The sequence below is a fragment of the Humulus lupulus genome, chromosome 7 (assembly GCF_963169125.1).
Source record: "Humulus lupulus chromosome 7, drHumLupu1.1, whole genome shotgun sequence".
Classification (NCBI taxonomy): domain Eukaryota; kingdom Viridiplantae; phylum Streptophyta; class Magnoliopsida; order Rosales; family Cannabaceae; genus Humulus; species Humulus lupulus.
In genome coordinates this window covers 8,850,400-8,873,546 of record NC_084799.1, presented here as the reverse complement: position 1 = coordinate 8,873,546, position 23,147 = coordinate 8,850,400, and the positions used below count along the sequence as shown (strand labels likewise).

General features: G+C 33.5%; 4 protein-coding genes and 1 non-coding gene across 5 annotated transcripts; 1 reads left to right on the top strand and 4 right to left on the bottom strand.

The window, feature by feature from the left end:
- Positions 1-2,866: 2,866 nt before the first annotated feature.
- On the bottom strand, positions 2,867-3,399 carry LOC133791334 (uncharacterized). Its single transcript, XM_062229259.1, has 3 exons — positions 3,271-3,399; positions 3,003-3,191; positions 2,867-2,893 (listed from the first exon to the last, which is right to left on the bottom strand). Exons 1-3 carry the CDS (start codon positions 3,397-3,399, stop codon positions 2,867-2,869), a joined length of 345 nt encoding a protein of 114 aa, XP_062085243.1.
- Positions 3,370-4,753, bottom strand: LOC133789412 (uncharacterized). Its single transcript, XM_062227253.1, has 4 exons — positions 4,123-4,753; positions 3,918-4,002; positions 3,683-3,787; positions 3,370-3,596 (listed from the first exon to the last, which is right to left on the bottom strand). The coding sequence occupies exons 1-4, from the start codon at positions 4,710-4,712 to the stop codon at positions 3,459-3,461; spliced, it is 918 nt and encodes a 305-aa protein (XP_062083237.1). The 5' UTR covers positions 4,713-4,753; the 3' UTR covers positions 3,370-3,458.
- Positions 4,723-5,988, bottom strand: LOC133791333 (uncharacterized). The gene is made up of 4 exons (XM_062229258.1): positions 5,368-5,988; positions 5,148-5,285; positions 4,854-5,060; positions 4,723-4,746 (listed from the first exon to the last, which is right to left on the bottom strand). The coding sequence occupies exons 1-4, from the start codon at positions 5,971-5,973 to the stop codon at positions 4,723-4,725; spliced, it is 975 nt and encodes a 324-aa protein (XP_062085242.1). The 5' UTR covers positions 5,974-5,988.
- Positions 5,989-12,189: 6,201 nt separating this feature from the next.
- LOC133789411 (germin-like protein subfamily 1 member 17) lies at positions 12,190-13,741 on the top strand. The gene is made up of 2 exons (XM_062227252.1): positions 12,190-12,383; positions 13,052-13,741. Exons 1-2 carry the CDS (start codon positions 12,260-12,262, stop codon positions 13,606-13,608), a joined length of 681 nt encoding a protein of 226 aa, XP_062083236.1. The 5' UTR covers positions 12,190-12,259; the 3' UTR covers positions 13,609-13,741.
- A 9,025-nt stretch (positions 13,742-22,766) lies between these two features.
- LOC133792881 (small nucleolar RNA R71) lies at positions 22,767-22,873 on the bottom strand. Its single transcript, XR_009874352.1, has one exon. It is a non-coding gene; the product is annotated as a small nucleolar RNA R71 (small nucleolar RNA).
- Between the last annotated feature and the right edge of the window lie 274 nt (positions 22,874-23,147).

The window sequence follows — 23,147 nt, the reverse complement described above, 5'->3', positions numbered from 1 at the left end:
TTTGAGGTGGAAGAGGATGACCAGTACCTGAGTTAGTAGCTTAATCTATTACTTGTTATGTTCATTGTTTCCTTAAAGTAAATGTTAGTTACGATTTTTAATCTTTTGTTGCCTCTGTTATTTCCAAAGTTGCTGACATTTTTTTAAAATGTTTGTTTGTAAGTTGGCCTTCTAAATTATATTTAATTAAATTTTATTTTCCTTTGTTATTTATGGACTCATCACACTTTTTTTGACATTAACTTTGAAAATATTTTACTTTCACTATCGAAATGAAATTGAGTGTATCTGTTTACTAGTATATTGATAGGACAGGACAATTTCGGGAGCCCATAATGAGAACTGTTCTTCACATTACCCCATAAGAAGGAAAGGTGAGTCTATTTTTAGGGTGGGTGGATGTAGTATTATTAAGCTCATGCTCTTCTAAGATATGTCAGAATAAAAGAAACAAATATTGTAATAATGGCCAATATCTTGTACGAAGGCTCTGTTTTACCTGTTCCGTTTTTACTAAAAAAGTTGACTTCAATGGTTTTTGTATATCATGTTACCTCATACACACGACCTCAATGATGGTGGTCTTTAAAAAATAATTTTTTTGTAATTTATTTTTTGTGCTACTCATTGAAATTGAGCGTCGGCCGTATAAACCCAAAAATCCATATTTTAACTGCATCTTCACCAACTCTTAAAGATCATCACTTTCCCACATTTGGGTATTATAGTTTTTATGTAATTCAGCTTTTCTCGTGGCGCATACACCATTTACAGAAATGGCCAGGAATACCCATTTGACACATTGATTAAACATGTGTACCCTTTTTCAAATAAATCTTAATTTTTGAAGAGACAATTCAAAAACTACCCTCATTACTAACTTGATAAAGAAAGAAAAACATGTTGTTTTTCGTTGAATCACAAAGTTCACAAACTAGTTAGTCTTTAATCATCAGTTTAAACAAATTTGTAAACAATGAGTTTACTATTTTAGAAATTTTCCAACCGAAATCGTAAAACAAAAAATACATAAACAAGGTATTAAGTATTTTTTCAAGTAAATTGTTAAAATTAACATTAACCGTCAAGCTTTTAGTTTTACACAATTGCATAGGCAAATATTGGTTTCTTGTAAACTGTAAACAATGAGTTTACTCTTTAATATTTTTTTCAATAACACTGTAAACAATAAGTTTACATTTCAAAGAAAATAGAGATTTACTATAATTAAAGAAAAAATTATTAGTCAATGAATGTATCTGTGTTTTGCTAGGGAAGAAGATGTATAAAATTCAAAATTAATACATTCATTCAATTAATGATTCATTCAAGTACTCCCCTTTTTAGTAAACAATTTTAATATTTACATGATACAATTTGATTTTTTGAAAGAAACAGTAGTATAACATAAGCAACGAATGTCATTAATTTTAGTTGACAACCATACTCATGAACTTGAAGCAATCATTATGTTGCCAGAGCCTATTAACCGTTAACGTATATCATGGAAGAACGTTCAAAATTTCCTTGTTGAAGTACTTCCTCCTTATTCACTCTCCTAATGTCAGATTCTCTTAGTAATCTCTGGTTCTGTAACAATAAAAAAATTTATAAACAAAAAAAAAAGAGCCAAATTATTTTGTAGCTAACTTAAATCTCTGCTATGTACAAGTCAACCCACCTGTTTCCCCAAGAATTATGTAATATTACAAAAACATCAGTACAACATACAGAAGGATATATACCACAAACCATATTTAATATGGTTGCAGTAGTGCATTTAAGTAAAATTACAAGCAAGGTATTTTTTGGGATGTTGGAGCCTGCCTTTACCTCCACAACAATTTCAAATTCCCAGCAAGTAGTCCTCAAAGCAAGTGGATGCACTACACATTCAACATATATGTAAATTAGTTCCATTATTGGTACGAAATAAGGAAAAAAACATGAATTGGAGTAATTATACAAACCAAATGATTAGAAATATGAACAATGAAGACTAGGAATCAGGTTGTATCAATTACCACTTTAATTTTGGAGCCTGCATCTGCAAAAGCTAGTTTCCTGAACTTTTAACATTTAAGCCAGGCCATTATCGTGGTCCTCACCGATTTCGGGTGTTAAAATCTATACAATTTATCTATTCTAATGTATAGAAACCTCTTAGCAAATTGAGCGTGTTCGCAATTCAGTTCAAGTAGTGAGAGAGTGCAAATGAATGTACTGAGCTCCTATTAAGTGTTCGCACTAACGTAATATATGTGATACGCTACGTAAGAAAAGTGCAAGTTCACGTAAAACGAGAAATAGAGTGTGAAAATTGACAGTTCAAGTACATGACCATCTTTCCAGCAAATATAAAGGACAGGATTATGTTTTGCATTTTTGAGCAGTACACATAACAGAGATCGGGTTTTTACTAATATGGTTGATGGATACTCGCATTATATGTCCCAATAATGCCTTCCTATTTAAGAGTGAATAATCAAAAAATAAACCACATAACACACATTAATGTGAGAAGCATGCATGCCCAACTATTGTATAGTCACAAAGAAATTAATAGTGTAATAGCTAATTGGTCTAAACATGGCATGGTAGTATGAAGACAAAATATGTAAATACAAGTTTAGTTCATTGACTTCCTCTTTTTTCTCATTCCGCGGTTCGACCAGTGTTGCTGTCTAGACTTTTTTGTTGAAAGCGTTGGAGGCGAAGCATCACGTCTTGGGGGAAGACACTTACCTTCTTTTAAGGTTGATGATTCACCACCTTTGCTTGAACAAACTCCATAATAAGCGGTTGCATCATGCATCACATCCCAAAATAGGCCGTTGGATTCTGATAAGACAATATCAATTGCAAATCAGAATCTCTCATTATGGTCGACTATCTGCAAAGTAGAAGCAGGCAAGCATACATTTAAGAAAGTAACGCGGTAATCTAAACACAGTGCATAGGTTGTTTAACCAAAAATTAAAATAAAAGGTCAAGAGACCTACATAGGTCGAGGGAGGAGATTGTCCAGATGCAATGTACTCCATAAACCTCATGACAAAAATACCACAATCATGTCCATTGTCCTGTTGCGGGAGTTTTCCGGCAGGCACTATATTGAAAACTTCAAAAACAGGTCGGCCAGAATGCACATCATCCATCGTCCTCAACAGCAACTTATCAAGCTTCTTCAACTGTAATAAGAATTAAATAGTACATATACTTTATCCATTATTTAACATCAATGATATTAAATTGACAAGACACGCATACCAGTGTGCTAAGCATATGTATCCTGTGCCTTTTTGCGCGTGCAGTGGACATGGAGTCCCAATACGATGCACAGGAACTCTTAATGTCCAATACAACCAGTATCCAGTGATTGTATTCGATGTCCTTCATAGGCACTAGGATCTAAGTTAACTCATACCCAAAAACAGATGATTAGATAAGTGAATTATTCAAAGAAAATAAATAACTTGCATAAGGAAGGCTTGGAATACCTTTTCGGCATTATTTAGAACCAAAGTAACATCGACAGGTACACCAAGAAAACCAAAATCCCCCATCTCCCAAAAGTTCCGACCATGACCACTTTCCTATTATTAGATTAATAGAAAATGAGCAACTACTAACTACGTTATCAATGTTCAACTGAGGCAATCAAACATACGTTACAACATACCAAATTGGGATGAAAGGTGGGCAAAATTAGAGTTCTCATATCCTCCATTTTGTCACACTTCTCTTTATGTGTAAATCGTAGTACATGAGCAAAAGCATCAATAATCTGCAAAACATAATTAAGTATAAAGCCATTTATCCAAACCCACCTTATCCAACAAATGTAAGGCGTAACCCTTCATAAGATACTTTGGGCATCCTAATAAAAGTGAACTATGTACAAACTGGGTACTTACCTTCATGTCCACATGAGCTTCAGGCCTAAGGCTCCTAAAGTACCAACGTTCCAACTTTGCCATTGGATTTACTACCAACACCTCACTGAAAATTACGGGGTTGAAAAATGTAAAAAAAGTAAACCTAACAACATCAATATTTTCAATGTAGAAATTCTGTCAGACATAAAAAATGGTTGATTTAAGATGGGAAAGTATCACATACGTCAAAGACAAACTGAAGTCAAAAATGAAAAGTGCGATTTCGAAACTCGCCAGGGCCAACGGCCTCCGCAATTTGAATGCTCCAATTTGGTAGTAATTGCTTTCATTGTATGTGTGAATCATATTCTGAAACAAGTTGTCCAATTTGCAGAGCTCCTTCTCTCTCCTTAGAGTGGGAGGATCGATCTTCTCATTATCATCTTCCTCTATTTCATGTACAACATGATCAACCGTAATCCCCGGGATACTAGGTTCATGAGTCGTGACTTCATCCACAATATCCTTCTCCTTCCCTTTCTCCACCTCCTTCTTTTCTTTCTCAGGAGGTCTAACTTTAGCAAGAGATTCGTTGAAATCCTTGTCCATTTCAACCATGGTCTTCCCATTCTCTGAATTAGATGGTTCACAGGAAAAAGCATTTGGGTCAGTGTTTCCTGGGACCTCATTGAACAACTCCTTCCGTGGTGAAAATGTTAATTCAAAATTAATGAAGTCATGCTTCACTTCCCCCAGGTTGCTTTCGTTGAAGGAGGGTGAGTAGTTTCCATAAGAAGGTTCATTCCGAAATCCTATACCGCACTCCAACAACATTGGGTCATTCCTAATCGAAAGCTTCTCCAATAGCCTATTCTCATCCATTTGCATGTTTGCTACGATAGGGTCATTAATTAATATGGCTGAATCCCGAGGCTCCTCTCCCTTACTATACTTGGGAACACCACCACCACGCACCCTTGAACTGATTCCGCCGCTCAAACTCCTACGTAATCGTTTGAATTCCTTGGTCATTTGCAACTTCAAATCCTCATGAAATTTTACCATTTCTATTTCCTTTTCAATAATTTTGTTCTCAATCGATTCAACCTTATCACACAAAGAGGTGAGCGTGGCAGGCATCTTCGATGCTGCAGCACCGTCCTGCAACTCTATCATTGGAATCTGAAAAACATGGGAAAATTTTATTAATTCAACCAAACAAAATATTTCGAAAACAAGAAATAATTATTTACATAATCATATACTTACTTTATTTGATTCAAACCCCCCATGCTCCTGTACCCAATCCAGTATAGCCTTGAAATCATCGTCAGACCACACATTTAAAGGGCAGAGGGATCTATCAACATATCCTTCCTTCCAAACAACGTGATGACAGCAAAATAACTACAACATGCACAAAAACAAAATTGTTATACGATGGTGTCTCATAAAACAATTACAATTGCTAAGTTTAAAGAACATGTACCTGTAAAAAATATATGCATCCTCCGACAAACATGCCTTTGTTTTTCTGATGCCGTCGAAGGGCCTTCCATAGATAATTGTACGACAGTGATGCCCAGTTAACACGACAAACCGCTGCAATGTCATTTATGGCCTTTATAGGATCCTCCACTTCGCGAGCAACATTTACAGACGTATTAGGCATCAAGAATACAGAGACAATAAAGAGCAAGAAGTCTCGAACGAAGGACATGTCCGCCGATTGACCTGTTATCAATTTCGCCTCTAGAACTTGCACAGCAGTGCTTTCAACCTTCTTTTTCGAATGCTTCTTCTTGCTACCATGAAATAAATTTTCAACACCATCCTTAACACCCATCGTAGCACCAAATATTTGACTGTTCAATTTAAATTGTTTCCCATGAACCTCCAAAGACCCGTCCTGGGTGTTGAACCGAGAAAACAACCATGTCACTAGATTCCTTCTTACGACACAATCTTTCATCCCCAAAAGTGCCCCAAATCCCATTTGTTTCACTACCTCCTTTTGATCCCCATTGAGTTTGGAAATAACAGAAAATACCCTACGAGGTGAGCATCTATAATCTAACTTCTTTGCTTCAGCCATTTTTTAATTATTTTAATCACTCCAAACTAACCTGTCAAATAAAAAACGGAAATTTATTAGTCAAACACGACTTAACATTTACAAACTCATAAAAATAAATACACCATTCGCCTATCATAAAATTTACCAATGACAGAGGACAAAACATGAGGAATTCAGAGAGATTGTTCTTAAAAGTTGCTGTATTAAGGGGTTCTGATCTGATCTGCTGGGAATTATTCAGAAACTAAACAGATTGAAGTTAGTGTTGATTTAGTTTAAGAAGAGGAAAGTTGGAGATGTCACAGATAGATATTTAGAAGCCAAGAAAAAATTTCAACAACCACAATATTTGCTGCAACAACAACCTCAATCTATAGAGTTACAGCAAGCAGAACAAGTAGCATGTTCAGAGTTTAAACACTATTCAAAGATGCATGACAGTTTTCTTAGGCAAAGGAGCAAACTTACTTGGTTGCGATTTGGAGATGACAATACATCTTACTTTTATGCTACTTTAAAACAGAGGTCAGCTTTTAATAGAATCACTGCTTATTTGGATGAACATGGCAAGATTCTTGATTGTTATGATGATGTGCTTAATCATTTTATTAACCATTTTAAAGGTTTTCTGGGCAGTCCTAGCTCTGCTACTTCTAGGATTCAACTGGATTGTTTTAAGGTTGGCAACATTTTGAGTTTACACCAGCAACTTAGTTTGATTAGGCCTCTTTCGAAGAAGGATGTAAAAATGGCCATGTTTAGTATTCATGCTGTTAAAAGTCCTGGTCCTGAGGGGTTTGGTTCGGGGTTTTTCAAGTATATGTGGAAAGATTTGGGGGATGAGATAGCCACTGCTGTGCTGCATTTTTTTTATTCTGGCTGCTTACCTAATTCCCTTAACAGATCAATTATTACCCTTATCCCTAAAAAAGATACTCCTTCCACAGCAATAGATTATAGACCAATAGTTTGTTGTAACACCTTATACAAGTGTATTTCGAAGATGATGTGTGTGAGATTGTCTACTCTTCTTCCTTTTCTTACTCATCAGAATCAGGGTGCTTTCATTAAGCAAAGATCGTTGGCCCATAATATCTCATTCTCTTTTCTAAGGGTTCCTATATTTCAGTTCAGATTCTGTATTATGGTTTTCGAAAATTCACTCAGGTTTCTAGTCTTGCAGTGAACTTATCTAAGTCTCACATCTACTTTGGTGGTGTTCATTTGGATGAAAGGAAAAAAATCTTGGATAGCTTGAATATTGAGGAGGGATCCTTCCCTTTAAATATCTGGGATTGTGTCTAACACCAACTAAATGGAAGGCTGAGGATTGTGGTTTAATTCTTAAAAAAATCCAAAATAGATTACATACTTGGTCTAGTAGACATATTTCTTTTGCAGGAAGATCTCAACTCATACATTCTGTTTTGTTGGGTATTAGGACTTATTGGATGAGTATATTTTTCCTCCCTCAAATAGTTATTAAGGAGATTGATAGGTTATGCAGGAAATTTCTTTGGGGAGTTAAAGGCATCCGTAGTAGAGTGCATTTATCATTATCGGATCAGGTGTGTTTGCCTAAAAGTTTGGGTGGGATTGGTTTTAAAGAAGGATCTAAATGGAATATTTTATTGATGGCCAAATATATTTGGGCTATTTAATCTAAACAGGACTCTTTATGGGTCAAATGGGTAGCTAATATCTATCTCAAAGGGCATAGTTTCTGGTCTTATAATCTACAATCTGATGTTAGTTGGTATTGGAGGAAGCTTATTAAGCTGAGAGATCCTTTCTCTCATGATTCATTAAAGCCTTCGGTTTCCAAAGGCAAGTTGAATTTTTCTAGTCTTTATATGCATCTGGTTCAGAAAGAGAAGGTTCATTATAATAAGGTGGTTTGGTGGAAGCTATCTATTCCTAAGCATATATTTATTCTTTGGCAAGTGGTTTTAGGTCACCTTCTTACTCGAGACAACTTGATTAAATGCCATATTCAAATTGAGTCTTGCTTATGTCCTGTTTGTGAGTTGGATATGGAGTCGCATGATCATCTGTTTTTTAGTTGTCCATTCTCTCAGCAGGTGTTGTATCAGGTTCGGTCTTGGTTGGGTCATCTGATGTGGCCTCCTAAATACTCAGAGTGGATGAAGTGGATGGATGGGAGACCTAGGGGGCTTCATCAAAGGATTAGTGCTGTTGTTCTTGTTGCTACAGTGTACATCATCTGGTCTAATAGGAATTGGTGTATCTTTGAGTCTTATTCTTGTACTGTTTTGAAATTGAATTCTTTGATTCTTATGGGTCTTAAAGCCATATTACTTGATATTAGGAGCATTAAACTAAAGGCTGTTGAGAAGAGTATGGTTGATTTTATTCAACTTTTGTAAAGCTGTAACTGTATATTCGTTTCTGGTACAGGGGGTTTTGTAAGTTGATTTTTTAGTGGAATATATTTTTCTTCTTATCAAAAAAAAAAAAAAAATTACGCTAAGTAAACATTCCTATGCACTTACGTCAACAACCTAGCCATCTCTGTAATTAAAATGAAACAACTCTTGGGAACTCCCGAGTCCTTTCAAGTTATCACATAGTTTAACTATAAATGCACCACACATAAAAAACCAAACTACGTGATTAGAATAAATTATACCTTGTATTATAATTAATATACTCCATGCTACAACAATACTTGTCATGCTTTAACATTTAGATTTGTTTATATTTTAAATACTTATAAACAAAGATGTTAATGGAGTGGTAGTGCATTAGACAAAATAGATTTCAGTACAACAACCCCCTGGCAAATAAATATAATCTACTCCAATTTCTCAAAAACTTGAACACAATAAGTAAGGTGTAAACACATTTTAGTTGATTATATTTTCCTCCAAAATCAGTTGTTTAACATGAAAAAAATAATACTTCGATCAACTGATTACATTTGTCTAAAACCTATCGAAGAAGTGACAAAGTAAACTATCAATGATTCAATCACTGCTGAAACTACCAGTGAGTTATGTTGCCAAAACCAATTAAGCCAATTATATGTTACTTCTAACATTTTGGTTGGTCACAGAAAACAGGTTAACAATTTTTTATTCTCATTTTTTCAATAACATATATCTTTACAGACTTCAACTCTGCCCCTTAATCTCACACACACCACTAGAGCTAATCTCAAGTGGCATCCAATATTATCAAATAAAGTGTCAATAACTACTTTTCTTGTGATTAGGACCTGATGCATGGCCCTTAGTTTTCCACAATGGTGTTTTATTTTATTTTTTGTACTCATTTTGACAGAGTTATCTATTTCAGTTTATCATCAATTACCTTCCAATGATGACACATTCATAGTACACCATGACTATATCTCTTCCATCTAGTGACATCTGTGAACATAATCTTGTTAAACATAACAATGCTAGGTCAGAAATTACTTGAGTATTCTACGAGTCTCTTATTCAGTACACTGATTCTCTTACCTTGTCTATTTCCGTAAATTATTTTAATTTTTTCCAGACCCTCTACTTAAATTCATATGCATATTTGACGAGTGCCAACTGCATCTTTAATTGACCTTATAGCAATCAGAAATTCATAACTTTTCCAATAAATACTTCACTGAGACATTTTATCAAACAATATGCAAGCACTTTTAAAACGGATACAAATAAAAATAGAATTTAGAATTGGATTAAACAAATGCATTAAAAACTTTGATAATATAAATTTGATCACGCATTGTTATATTTCACAATCATATGATTGCTATTATAATTTCTCTCAAACTAAAATTCAAACATAAGGTGGTCACCATTATATATGCTCGGCCACTGAATAATCGAGTGCACCATTACCCAGAATTCAAAGAAGCCAAACATAATTTTTGCCTAATTAGCTAATCCCCAAAACTTATCACGTAAATGTGGTATAAGAACTTACCCGAAGAACTCGACACAAAGATGCAAGGATTTATGCTTGGCCACTCCGTCCTTCAAACTCAACGCAAGCGACAGTGCATGTAGAATAAAACACCTCCAAATTAGTAGCAAATTTTACCAAACTCAATCCAAATCCTCACTACTCCAAACAAAAAAAACTAGCCCGAATTCTTCAAGGAGACTAATGGACTAAATGAGAGGAAATTTTCCTTCCAAACTTATGATTTGGTTTAGGAGGGACTTTAGCTTTTCAAAGGAGAAGAATGGCTAAACGGCCAAAATCACCGATCAAACACAAACAAAAGGTCACCGGTTACTAAGGGGTCCCTAAGGCCATAACAGTACTTTCACACCCAATAAACCCAACAACTAAATCACACCCTCCATTTTATAAAACAAAAAATCTAAAGGCTGAAAATCAAACACAGGACTAAGTCCTGAAAATGAACCGAGGGACTTAAGAAAGTCCCACATACATATATTTATATCAGTCATTATTGGAGAGCTATTTATTAAACCGTATTTTTGGTTAATTATTCTCATTAGATCCATTGTGGAGAGGATTTTTCATGGGAGTGTATTAATTAAGTTTTATGAGTAATTAGGTTTTACAAGTTATGATGAAGTTTTAGAGTTTTTTAAATGACGCTTTGTTGGAGGGAAGAAAAATGAAGAAATAAGAATGAGATTGGGAAAATGAACAATAATGAAATTGAATAAAAATTACTATAAAAAACAAAATTGATAAAAAAAATTATTAAATTTTTTTCAATCTTGTATTGAAATGATACTTCCTCCAATTTTCAAATAGAATAATTATTCTACTAAAATGATAGAAAAATCATTTTATTACAATAACATTCAAATACTCTAAAATGCAATAAAAAAAATGGGATAAAAATTAATTCATTTACATTTCATTAACTCCGACCAAACATAATGTGGTTAAGAGTAGCATCCATCTTACTCCATACATGAATTCATAGTTATGTAATGTACAATTTCCTCCATTTCTTTTTAATCTTAAGGAAAAGACTATATTATTATTATTATTATTATTATTATTATTATTATTATTATTATTATAATGATAGAAAGTGGAAAGTATTACAAAAAGAAGAATGGATTTATTCATCCAAAATAAATAACTTATATTGTCAAAAATTCCTCCACTTCTTGAATAACTATATACATATTTTATCAATTACATTATTATTTTATTATTAGTAATTATTAATAATCTTTTTGCTAAATGAAGGGAATAAATAATAGTTGTTTAAATATATATATTTTTTGTGAATACAAATTTCTATAACTTATCAATTTTATTTTATTTTTACGTACGTGGTTTATATCGGTGTTTAAGTAAAATCTCTTACACATTTGCTGAGACTGTTTGAGCTCAAATTCTTACATTTTTTGCTTTATTGTCCAGTTTTATGAGGATATATCTCTTTTTTATAATAGTCGTTCTTGTTTAAACCATTCATTTCATATAAATTGATTTAGTATACCCTATTACAAAAAAAAAAAAAGTAACTTTTAGTGACAACTTTTTAGTCACACCATATATTTTGTGTGACTAAATATCATTTTTAGCAACAAAAAAAAATCAATAGTGACTAAAAAGTCATACTTAATCACAAGTTGTCACTAATGTAATTTTAGTCACAACTTATTATTTTTAGTGATAAAGTTTGTAACTAAAAATACATTTAGTGACAACAAATTATGATTTTTGTGACTAATACTTTCAAGTACGGACTTTTTAGTGATAGCACAAGTAAGATGATTTTTTTTAGTCACAAATTTTTTGTTTTTAGTCACAAAATTTATTGGGACTAAAACTAAAAAAATTTGTAGTACTAAAAAATATAAGATATCATCCCTTCTCTCTTTTAATTATATAAGGTCTCTCTTAAAAGAAATATATAAGAAAGTAAATTATTAAAGACCAATAATATTGAAATTCCATGCATGTTAGTTCAAATAGTACTCATATCAAAGTCAAGAGTCAAAGCACGAGCAACTATATAAAGAAATATATGTGTAAGTGTGTAGTGGTTGAAGAAACAATGGTATGTTTCCTTAATAGTTATTAACTACTGAATTAATTAAAAAATGACCATTAATTAGTGTCGTTATCTTATCTGCTACACATTATATATATTAGTTAATTAATAGAGAATAGTAATAATTAAGTGCTCTTACTCAATATATATCTCTATAAATAGACGATTTCGGGTGCATTGTTTCTCATCAATATATAATTCTTCAACCAAAGCAAGAATTACACATATATATATATAGCATTTTATTTTCTTTATATATACATTATTGTAATTATTAGAGAAAATAAAATGAAGGGCATCCATTACTTACTAGTGGTTGCCACATTGGCTGTGGCAGCCTCCATTATCTCTGCCTATGATCCAAGCCCTCTTCAGGACTTCTGTGTGGCGATAGATGATCCAAAAAAGGCCTGTAAGTAATTATTAATTAATTTTATTATTTGCTGACATTTATTTTCTTATTATTATTATTCTGTGTGTGTTTTAAAAATGAGGAAATGAATAATATGTCTAATTCGGTATTAATTAATTACTTAATTAAGGAAATAAGACCTTTGAAAGTGTTACTTTTATGAATAAATAAAAAATGAGCATAGATCATGTTTGGTAAGTGGGAGTGGAATTTTGGAGATTTTACTAAAATATGTATATTCATATTCTAATACAATGTTTATTTTACTATAATATACGTAATAAAGAAATTAAATCAATATTATTAAATGATGTAATTATAATTCATTAATTTTTAAAAACTAGAGATACACCTTATTATTTGTTATAGAACAAAGTTAAGCTCTATTATTGAAATACATATAAATGGAGTAGTTCAAAATTGTATCTCTTTCCACTAATAATTTTTGTTTATTTTCTTCTTTTTTTTTTTTTTGAGAAAAGTTACAATATTGGTAAGCTGGTTTAATGGAAAAACAAAATAATATGTCATTAAAATAATATGTATATTTCCTATAAACTATGAAATATGATAAAATGAATTTGTTTTTTGGTTTACAAAAGACTACACCAAAAATAAGTAAAGAACACATATATAATATTGTTGTTGATGATGATGATGATGAACAGTGTTCGTGAATGGAAAATTCTGCAAAAACCCAAAACTAGTGAAGCCAGAAGATTTCTTCTTCTCAGGGCTCAACATGGCCGGAGACACCACCAACCCAGTCGGATCCAACGTCACCACCGTCAACGTGGACACCCTCCCGGGGCTGAACACCCTCGGCGTCTCACTGGTGCGTATAGACTACGCTCCGTACGGCCAGAACCCCCCTCACACTCACCCACGCGCCTCCGAGATACTGGTGGTGGTGGAGGGAACGCTGTACGTGGGGTTCGTGACGTCGAACCAAGCTGACGGTAAGAACCTTCTGTTCACGAAGATCCTGAACAAGGGTGACGTGTTCGTGTTCCCAATAGGGTTGATTCATTTCCAGCTCAATATCGGAAAGACTCCGGCGGTGGCTTTTGCCGGTCTTAGTAGCCAAAACCCTGGAGTCATCACCATTGCTAATGCTGTGTTTGGAGCCACGCCTCCCATCAATCCTTATCTTCTTGCTAGGGCTTTCCGTTTGGACAAGAATGTTGTGCTAAACCTTCAGAAGCAGTTCTGGTCCAGTAATTGATGCATGGTTTGTGTTGTCAGAAAGAAGAGGAAAGGTTAATAATAATAATAAGAGCTGGATTATTATTTATAAGATCATAGTTAATGTTGTTTTGGTTGATTATGTAGTTTTGTGTAACTATCGGTCTTTGAATAAGGAGAAACTTCTTTTTATATATATATATATATATATATATATATATGTATGTATGTATATGAAAGAGCTTTCTCTCGTTTGTGTTTTGAGTTTTTGGTCTTGTTTGTATTATCATTGATTCTCTTATATATATTGAATCTCAAAACTTATTATTTAACTCTATTGATATTACTATATATGCATACGAATACACTACAATAAAGGCATAAATCTTTAACAAAGTTAATCAAAAAATTATCATTGATTAACGAGTTTTAGGCTCGTTTATGGTCTAATTTTATGATGGTTTTCGTTAATTTAGGATTATTTTATTGCAGAATTATGTTTGTTTGTTCATATTTCAGGTTTTTCATACTAAGTTGGTGAAAAGAGTGAAAATGAGTAAAAATGGAAGAAAATATAGTTAAGTTGAAGAAAATCGTGTTTTTCGGGGTCGATATGTGCGAGTTTTGACGCTGTCAATAGCGCTACAACTCAATCAAAGGAGCGCCATAGCGCTAGGAAGGACATGAAGGAGTTGTTGAGTCTGGAAGTAGTGCTACAAAGGCAGCGCCAAAGAGCTATCAAGAACAGCAGAGCAACGCCCCAGCGCTACATCAAGGGCGCTATAGCGCCAGTGAAATAATTTTAGGGTATTTTGACTCTGACTATAGCGCTACAGCGCTCAAGACATGGCGCTACAGCGCTAGCAACGCATTTTTCAGATTTTAAACCACTTTTTTTAAGGGCAAAATGGTCTTTTCACTTGGAATCTTGGATGACTATTTAAGGAACATTAGTCTGCGATTTTGAGAGGAGTCTTAGTTTCATAAACCTTAGATTAGAAGAGGCTGTTGTAATTAGTTTTCTGTTTCATCTTAATTCATTAGGTTGATTTTTATGATCAATTATTTGAAGTTTAATTTCATCATGTTATTTATGAACTAATTTCTTTTATCTAGGGATTAATGTAGTCAATGGGATTTCTATTAAATTTTATTATGATTTTCTATTGATACTTCTTTTCTATTCTAATTTATATGATGTTTCTTTAATCCTAGTAAATACTTGATCACTATTTACTTGATTTAATTGTTTTGATTCAAAATTCGAAAGATGAGAATTAAATATGTTATCATTGTATAGACATAGGTTGCATATTGGACGAAAGTACCTGTATGACTTGTGTAGTAATTAGGTTTCCATGTTTAATGTCTGCTATATGTTCAAGTTTATCACAGAAATGTAGAAAACATGCATATAGATTGAGATCTCATATCTTGAAAAAGAATAGGAATCGATTATATTAACCTGCTATTAGAATAGAAAAAAGAAATTTTGAATTGATTATTAAAATTAATAGAATGAACAGTTGATGAAATTAATTCCTAGGCTTTTTATTATTGATTTTTTATTAGTTTATTCATTGTCTTGTTTCCAGTTATTTAAATTTTGTTCATAAGTTAGAGTATTCACTTTAATTTTATTCTTTTCATCATAATTTTAATTTACCAAATAGAAAGTTAAAGAACAATTAGTGGTATTTGGAAATCAGTCCTCATGGGATCGACACTATATTTATCATATATTACTTGATTCGACCACGTATACTTGCGTGTTAAATTTTGTAGATCAAGTTTTTGGCACCGTTGTCGGGGACTTAATTTCCAATATCCACTACAAGAAAGAAGACTTTTGCCGGCGCAATTCGGAATTGCGTCGGCAAAAAATACCTTTACCAGCGCATTTAGTGAAATGCACAGGCAAAAACAAGAACTTTTGCCAGCGCAACCCCGAATTGCACTGGCAAAGGTCTATCGAATTTTTTTTTTTAAAATGAAACACTTTTGCCGGCGCATTTCACCTAATGCGCCGGCAAAAGTCAAACGTGTATTTAACAAAATGCACGTTTTCAAGAAGGTTGGTGGGTGGGACTTTTGTCGGCGCGTTTTGTTGCGCCGGCAAAAGTCTAATTTTGCGTCAGCAAAAGTTGGACTTATTAAAATGGTGTCGTTTTGACCTAGGGTTTTAATACTGACTTTTGCCGGTGCATTTTTAGACTTTTGCTAGCGCAACAAAATGCGCCGGCAAAAGTCATAGCGATATCAGCAGCCGCCCGAGCTCTTCTTCCCCATTTTTTTTCTTCCTTTTCTTTTTTCTCTCTTTCTTCTTCTCTTCTCTCTTTCTTCAATCCTCCACCACCCCCCAGCCGCACCACCCCCACCAGTCGCACCTCGAGCCCACCCACCCCGACGGCCACCCCACCCCACCCAAGCCCACCCACCCCGACAGCCACCCCACCCTAGCCCCACCGCGAGCCACCACTGCCGCCACCCTCCTCCTCCAAGTTGTCCATGGCCACTATAAGTTTTATAATATATTTTTGTATTTTATTTTATTTATGTATTGAATTTTTTTTTTGTTTCTATGGAGTCCCCAAGCCACTGCCGAAGCGGAGCCATTTTACCCACTATAATATTTTTATTTTTTCTTGTTAATATTTATTATATTGTATTTTGTGATATATGTATTTTAGTTAAAGTATGAACTTAAAATAAAATCAGATTAATAATGTATGTTTATATTTTTAAATTGTTTTATATTAAATGTGATATGTTTGTAAATATGTATTTAATAATTTTTTTTGTATTAATAAAAAAATCAGTTTTGGTATATGTTTTTTTGTGGTTAAATATTTTTATATGTAAATTGATGTATTTGTTAATGTATATATATATTTTGTATGATCTGGGAATATTCTGGCTATATATGTGTTTAATTTGTAGGTTTTTAAATTTTTGGGATAGTTTGAAATATAGACATTATGCTACCCAAATTTTATTAGAGTTAGTAAAATTAATAAAAGTTTAAGTATAATTAAAAAATACTTCAAAAAAATAATTTTTAACTATAATTTAAATAAAATAAAATTACCAATCATAATAATTAATAATTAATTTTAACATTAATATTAGATGTTTTGTAATTGAAAAAAGTTAAAAATATAAATGATTTAATAAAATATAATTAAGTAAAATATAAATATAATAAAATTGTTATTAATTAAGTAAATAATCAAATACAAATTGAAGAATTTAATAAAAAAATTACAAAATGAAATTAATGTATAATTAAATTAATTTTAAAAGAAAAGTAATAAATAAGTAAATGATTTAAAAAAATTGTAAAAATTAATAATTAGCTACATTTTCTTTGGTAAATATAAATAATTATTTTTTTCAGAGATAGGATATTATTATCACTTAGTGATAATTAGGGAGACAAACAGTCATGAAATATTTTGACTATCATTTCCCTCATTTTAAGACAATTATTAATATTTTCTGAAATATTTCGCTTAAAGATGGCGAGTGACAGAAGCTGGATCAATGCGAGGAATCATTGGTCTCTGGAGTATAGAAATGGTGTTAAGGAGTTCTTCGAGATCGCTAAAAATCAGGTGAACGGTCGGGGTTTGGTTCGTTGTCCGTGCAAGAAATGTGGGAATGTTAAGTTCCAGCCTATAAATGCAATTTCGATGCATTTATTCAACAATGACATCATACAGTCCTACAAAGTGTGGCATTACCATGGAGAGGCGCTGCCGCCGCCACCAGATGTGGTACGAGATCATGATAGAGATGAGATAGCGGATATCCTGGAGGATGTTTACGCCAAAGATGATGTTCTCGCTGGAAACTATAATGATCCTCCCCAAGATGATGTTCAACATCGCGACAAGTATGACAATTTATTTAAGGAGATGCCAAGTGACTTGTACCCGGGTTGCCGAAAGTATTCTGCGTTGAACTTCTTGGTGAAGTTGATGCATCTGAAAGTTATTAACAAGTGCAGCAACCATTAGTTTGATGGTTTGATGGAATTGTTAGTCGACGCTATGCCTGACGGAACAATTTTACCTAAGTCTAACTATGAGGCGAAGGCAAAGTTGCGATGTATTGGATTGGGATATGAGTCCATCGATGCTTGCAAGCATGACTGTGCACTGTTTTGAAAGGAGAAAGAGTATGTATATTAGTCAATTCTTTTCTGAAACCCCACTTAATCAATCCAAAACTAACTTTCAATGTTAATATTGATAGGTGAACGGTTTGCATGAGTCAACACCTACTGAAGTGAATAATGAATTGTATGTTCTCGCAAACAAATCAAGCGGCACCGTGTTCTCATATCCAGGTATGATAGTGAATGGTGTGAAATTTGTGATTCAGGGTTGTGATATGAAGCTTAAAACACAAAATTGCGGTGTAATGGTGTCAAGTGAGGAAGGAGTGAACTACTATGGAGTTCTGGAATAAGTAATTGAATTGTCCTACTTGATGGGTTACAGTGTTGTCCTATTCAAATGTAGATGGTTCAATACAAGTAGAATTAAAGTGGAATCCAATTTTACGATCGTATATGTGAAGGAAGAATGTTATAAAGATGATCATTTCGTTCTCGCATCTCAAGCGAAGTTGGTGTATTATCTTCGAGATGTGAAAAATGAGGATGATTGGAGGCTCGTTAATGAATACATTCCGAGGAATGTATAGGATTTCTCAAATTTTGATGTTGATGAAACTAAGACCACAAATGATATACCAATATTCCAAGAAGTTAATTCTTCTTCATTTCAATTGTGGGTAGAACTTCCAATTTTTTATAATCTTCAGTATGATCGGGTTGATGTCAATGCCACTGAAGTGTACAACATCGATGATTTGGTTGGCGAATGTTCAGATGAATTTGTTGTCGATGATGAAGTTGAATTTAAAGACGACACGTTGGCCGAGTATGAAGACGATGAGGATGACGACAATGTTCTAGTCGATAGTGATAGTAATAGTGGTGTCTGTAATGATGTTGTAGTTAGTGATGATGAGGACAGTGATATGTAATTTGAACAAATATATGTAAAATTTTATTTAATTCAATGAAAAATTTATTTATTATCATTAATTAATGGTAGTATAAGATATCCGTACACATGCACCTAGTGGATGACTTGGGGATAGTCAATGTATTTATGTACTGGTACTCATTTTTTCAAGATATTTCATCAAATATCTTGAAAAAATGAGTATTAGAACATGTCTGCTTACAATTTCCAATGGATCCACTAAGTCAGAATAAGGTAGGTTGGGAAAGACAATAAGTAATAAAATGTTAATTTTATAACAAAAAACAATAGACATGCACCTAGTGGATGACTTGGGGATAGCCAATGTATTCATGTACTGCTCCTCATTTTTTCAAGATGTTTGATAAACATTTTGAAAAAATGTGGAGAACTACATGACTGCTTACTATCTCTAAGGGGTCCACTAGGTCGAAATAGGGTAGGTTTGGAAATACCATAAGTAATAAAATGTTAATTTGATATATATATATATATATATATAAAAAGTAATAGACATGCACCTAGTGGATGCCTTGGGGATAGCCAATGTATTCATCTACTATTCCTCATTTTTGCAAGATGTTTAATGTGGAAAAGTACATGACTGCTTACTATCTCCAAGGGATCCACTAGGTTGAAATAGGGTAGGTTAAGAAAGACCATAAGTAAAAAAAAATGTTAATTTTATAACAAAAAACAACAGACATACATAATTTGAATTAGTTAATTAATGAATATTTTAATGTAGAATGCCTGAACCAAGTAATGACACAGGTGATGGCTCCAAGAGGGGCAGGGGAGCTTATTATGGTGCCAATATCGAGAAGAAGTTGGCCACCAAAAAAGTTAGTCATTTGAAAGTAGAGTTTGATGCACAAACTGGAAAAGCTATTCAAACGTACAGCAAGTGGTTCAACAATTCCATGGCTCGTTATTTGCGTAACACCGTACCCCCATCTACACTAGCTTGGGAACAAGTAAAACCAGCTGATATCCAAGTTATTCGGCAGAGGCTATCTGTAAGCATTTTTTACATCTTTAATAACTCACTATTAAAGATTTTGTCTATTTCATAATATTTTAAAAAATTCCAAATTTAATTGTGATTTTAGGAAAAATTTATTTATCCACAAGACAATCCAGTAATCAACGATGCCATGGTAAGACAAATGCAAAAGCATCTGACTGATTGGCATCACACGATGAAGAAACACTGGGTATAGAGGTTGGAGGAGAGGTGGATAATGAGAGAGCGAAGTCAAAACCTTTTGGGTCTATTACTTCTTCTAATTGGGCTATTCTATGTGATTTTTGGGCTTCTGATTCTCAGCAGGTATGTCGTAGATTTTACATTAATGTTTAATTATAAAATTACAATCTAGATTAATGAGTATTATTTTCTGTTTGAGGTGTATATCGAAGAGAAATAAAGAAGCTCGAGCAAAAATTACCATACCAGGAGGACACGGTTCCAAATCCATCGTTGCCCATGTTTATGATCACGTAAATTACTCGTATTTTCAATACGATCACCAAGACTATTTATCAATTTACTTAGCCCACACCTGTATTCTAATACCCTGCTAAACAACATTGAAGCAAATCTATAATAACATATATCCTTACATTTACGAAAATATTATAAAGGTAACAATGTTTAAATAATTTGCTTTTTTAGATGGACCCGTCTACTGGCGAGCTTCCAAGCATGATCAACACATTCCAGCACCTCCACAAGAAGAAGGATAAGTGGATTAGTGATGCAGCAATGACAAAACATGTAAGTTGCATAACCTTAACTAATTTATGATCATTTAACTTTAAAAAAGTTTAGTAAATAATTAATAAATATTAATTATTAATTGATTGGTGTCAATTAGTAATTATTTATTAATTATTAATTAAATTTTTAACAATTAAATCTTTATAATCTATGTGCAATATTTTTATGATTAATGATTGTGGACTAAGATTAAAAAAATGTAACTAATGTTGTCCCCGTATCAGGGAGCTTGTGGGCTAAGTTAGTTTGTTCATGAAAATCTATATCTAAATCACAAACATGCAAATATAGTTGATGTATATGTTTAGAGACATAAATTCCCCATTAATGGAATTAACTGCTCTTACTGTATATATCAACAATATCTTCATGATTGTGATTTAGATATGAATTTTCATGACCAAATTAACTTTAGCCCACTTGCTCCCTCATACAGGAACAAAATTAATTACATTCTTTTTCAATCACTGGTCTGCCGTCATTAATGATAGGATGTTGGCAGATAGATAATAAAGTTATATTTTATATGTAGTTATATTAAAAATTTATAAGTTAGGTTTTTAAATAATGTTATATTGGAATTCGAGATACGTGATTTTTATTGTGCAGACTAAGATGATCGAGCGTCGAGCATCACAGAGTACGGCCCCTGTATCATCTACTGCTTCTTGTGTCGGCGATAATGCCGACGGTCAGTTCCCGCCTTATATGGATATTGTCACGGATGTCCTTGGACCCCGCTCGCGTTATAAGAAAGGGTTTGGGGGGTTGCCTAGGTTGAAGGCAATTGGCGCAAAGAGGGCAGGATCTTCGTCAACTTCTCAAATGTCTGGGCAATTGCCACCTGAAGTGAACACCATTTTGCAGCAAACCCAGGACATTATGCTGGAAAATCAGAACCTAAAGAAGTATACGACTAAACTTGAGAGTCGTCAACGGCGTCAAGATGTCCTGCTCAATGCTTTGTTGAAGCAGGTTGATGTATTGGCTCCTGGTTTTACTGTCGACTTACCAGAACAGGATCCGGACGAGAACGATGATGCTCACGGGGGCGGGGATGATGAGGAGGGCAGTACACATTTGTAGAACTTTTTTTTATTTATTTAAAGTTTAATTTACTAAACTACTTTTATATTTTCATGTTTGGTGAAGACAATAAATATTAATAGTTGTAATTTTTTTATTTATTTATAAAATTTTAATTTTAATTTTATTTCTAATTAAATAATATTACTAAAAAATTAAATAATTATTAATATATTAAAATCAAAATTTATTAATTAATATTAATATATTGAAAATAAAATTAATAATATTAACAAAAAATTTATTTAAAAAATACTTTTACCGGCGCAAAATTACGTCGGCAAAAATCTCAACCTTTACCGGCGCAAAAATTTGTCACTACATATATCCACCTTTCCCGGCGCAAAAACACGCCACTAAAAGACACATCTTTTGCCGACGCAATTTTGCACCATTAAAAGAATCATCTTTTGCCGGCGCATTTTTGCGCCGCTAAAACTGTTTTCCACAATAACGCGACAAATTTTTTTCCCGGCGCATTTTTTAGTCGCCAAAAGATACAATTGCCGACGCATTACGTTTTGCGTCGGCAAAAGTGCCATTATCGACGGGGGTACGTCGTGGCTTTTTGCCGACGCAATTCTTGACTTTTGCCGGCACAAATTTGCACCGGCAAAAGTAAGGTTTTTTTGTAGTGATCACAATTAATTGTTATTTGTTCTAATTTGGTTATTTTATTTCTGTTTAATATTTATTTGGATCAAGGTTCTATTGTGCTTCATAAATCATTGGTATATGCGAAGCAGTAGACAAAAGGAGATTATACCAATAGATCTGGAAATTGAAAGAACGTGCTAACAGAACCAGAAAACAAACAGGAGATTGGAGTTTACCATGGCTGACAATTTGGGAAACAGTGCTAATAATGGTCAAGGGGCTGCAGAGGTTCCAAGGGAGCAAGGACTACGAATATTGAGAGATTATGTACTTCCTGCTGTTACAGGAGTGCATTCATGCATTAGACCTCCAATCATTGCTGCAAACAATTTTGAGATTAAGCCCGCAATCCTTCAAATGGTCCAATCAACTGTCCAGTTTGGAGGTATGCCAACGGAGGACCCCAATTTACACATAGCTAATTTTCTGGAGTTATGTGCTACGTTCAAGATGAATGAAGTGAATGATGATGCTATAAGATTGAGGCTATTCCCATTTTCACTGAGGGATAGGGAAAAGAGTTGGCTGATATCCTTACAGGCGAATTCTATCACTACATGAGAGGAGTTAGCTCAGAAGTTCCTTGCTAAGTTCTTTCCTCCAGCGAAGGCTGCAAAACTAAGGGGATAGATCAATAACTTTTATCAGATGGAGTGAGAGTCACTGTATGATTCTTGGGAGCGATATAAGGAGGTATTAAGGAAGTGTCCACACCATGGTATAGAAAAGTTGATGTTGGTGCATAATTTCTACAATGGGTAGAATGGAACAACTAGGACAATTATAGATGCTGCGGCAGGAGGTGCTTTTATGAGTAACAGTGCTAATGAGGCGTATGAGCTATTAGAAGAGATGGCGATGAATAATTACCAATGGCCAACTGAAAGTGGACAACAAAAGAAGGTGGCTGGAATGATGGAATTGGATGCCATATCAATGCTTACTGCTCAAGTAGCAGCCTTGACAAAGCAATTACAAAAGACTACACTCCCATCT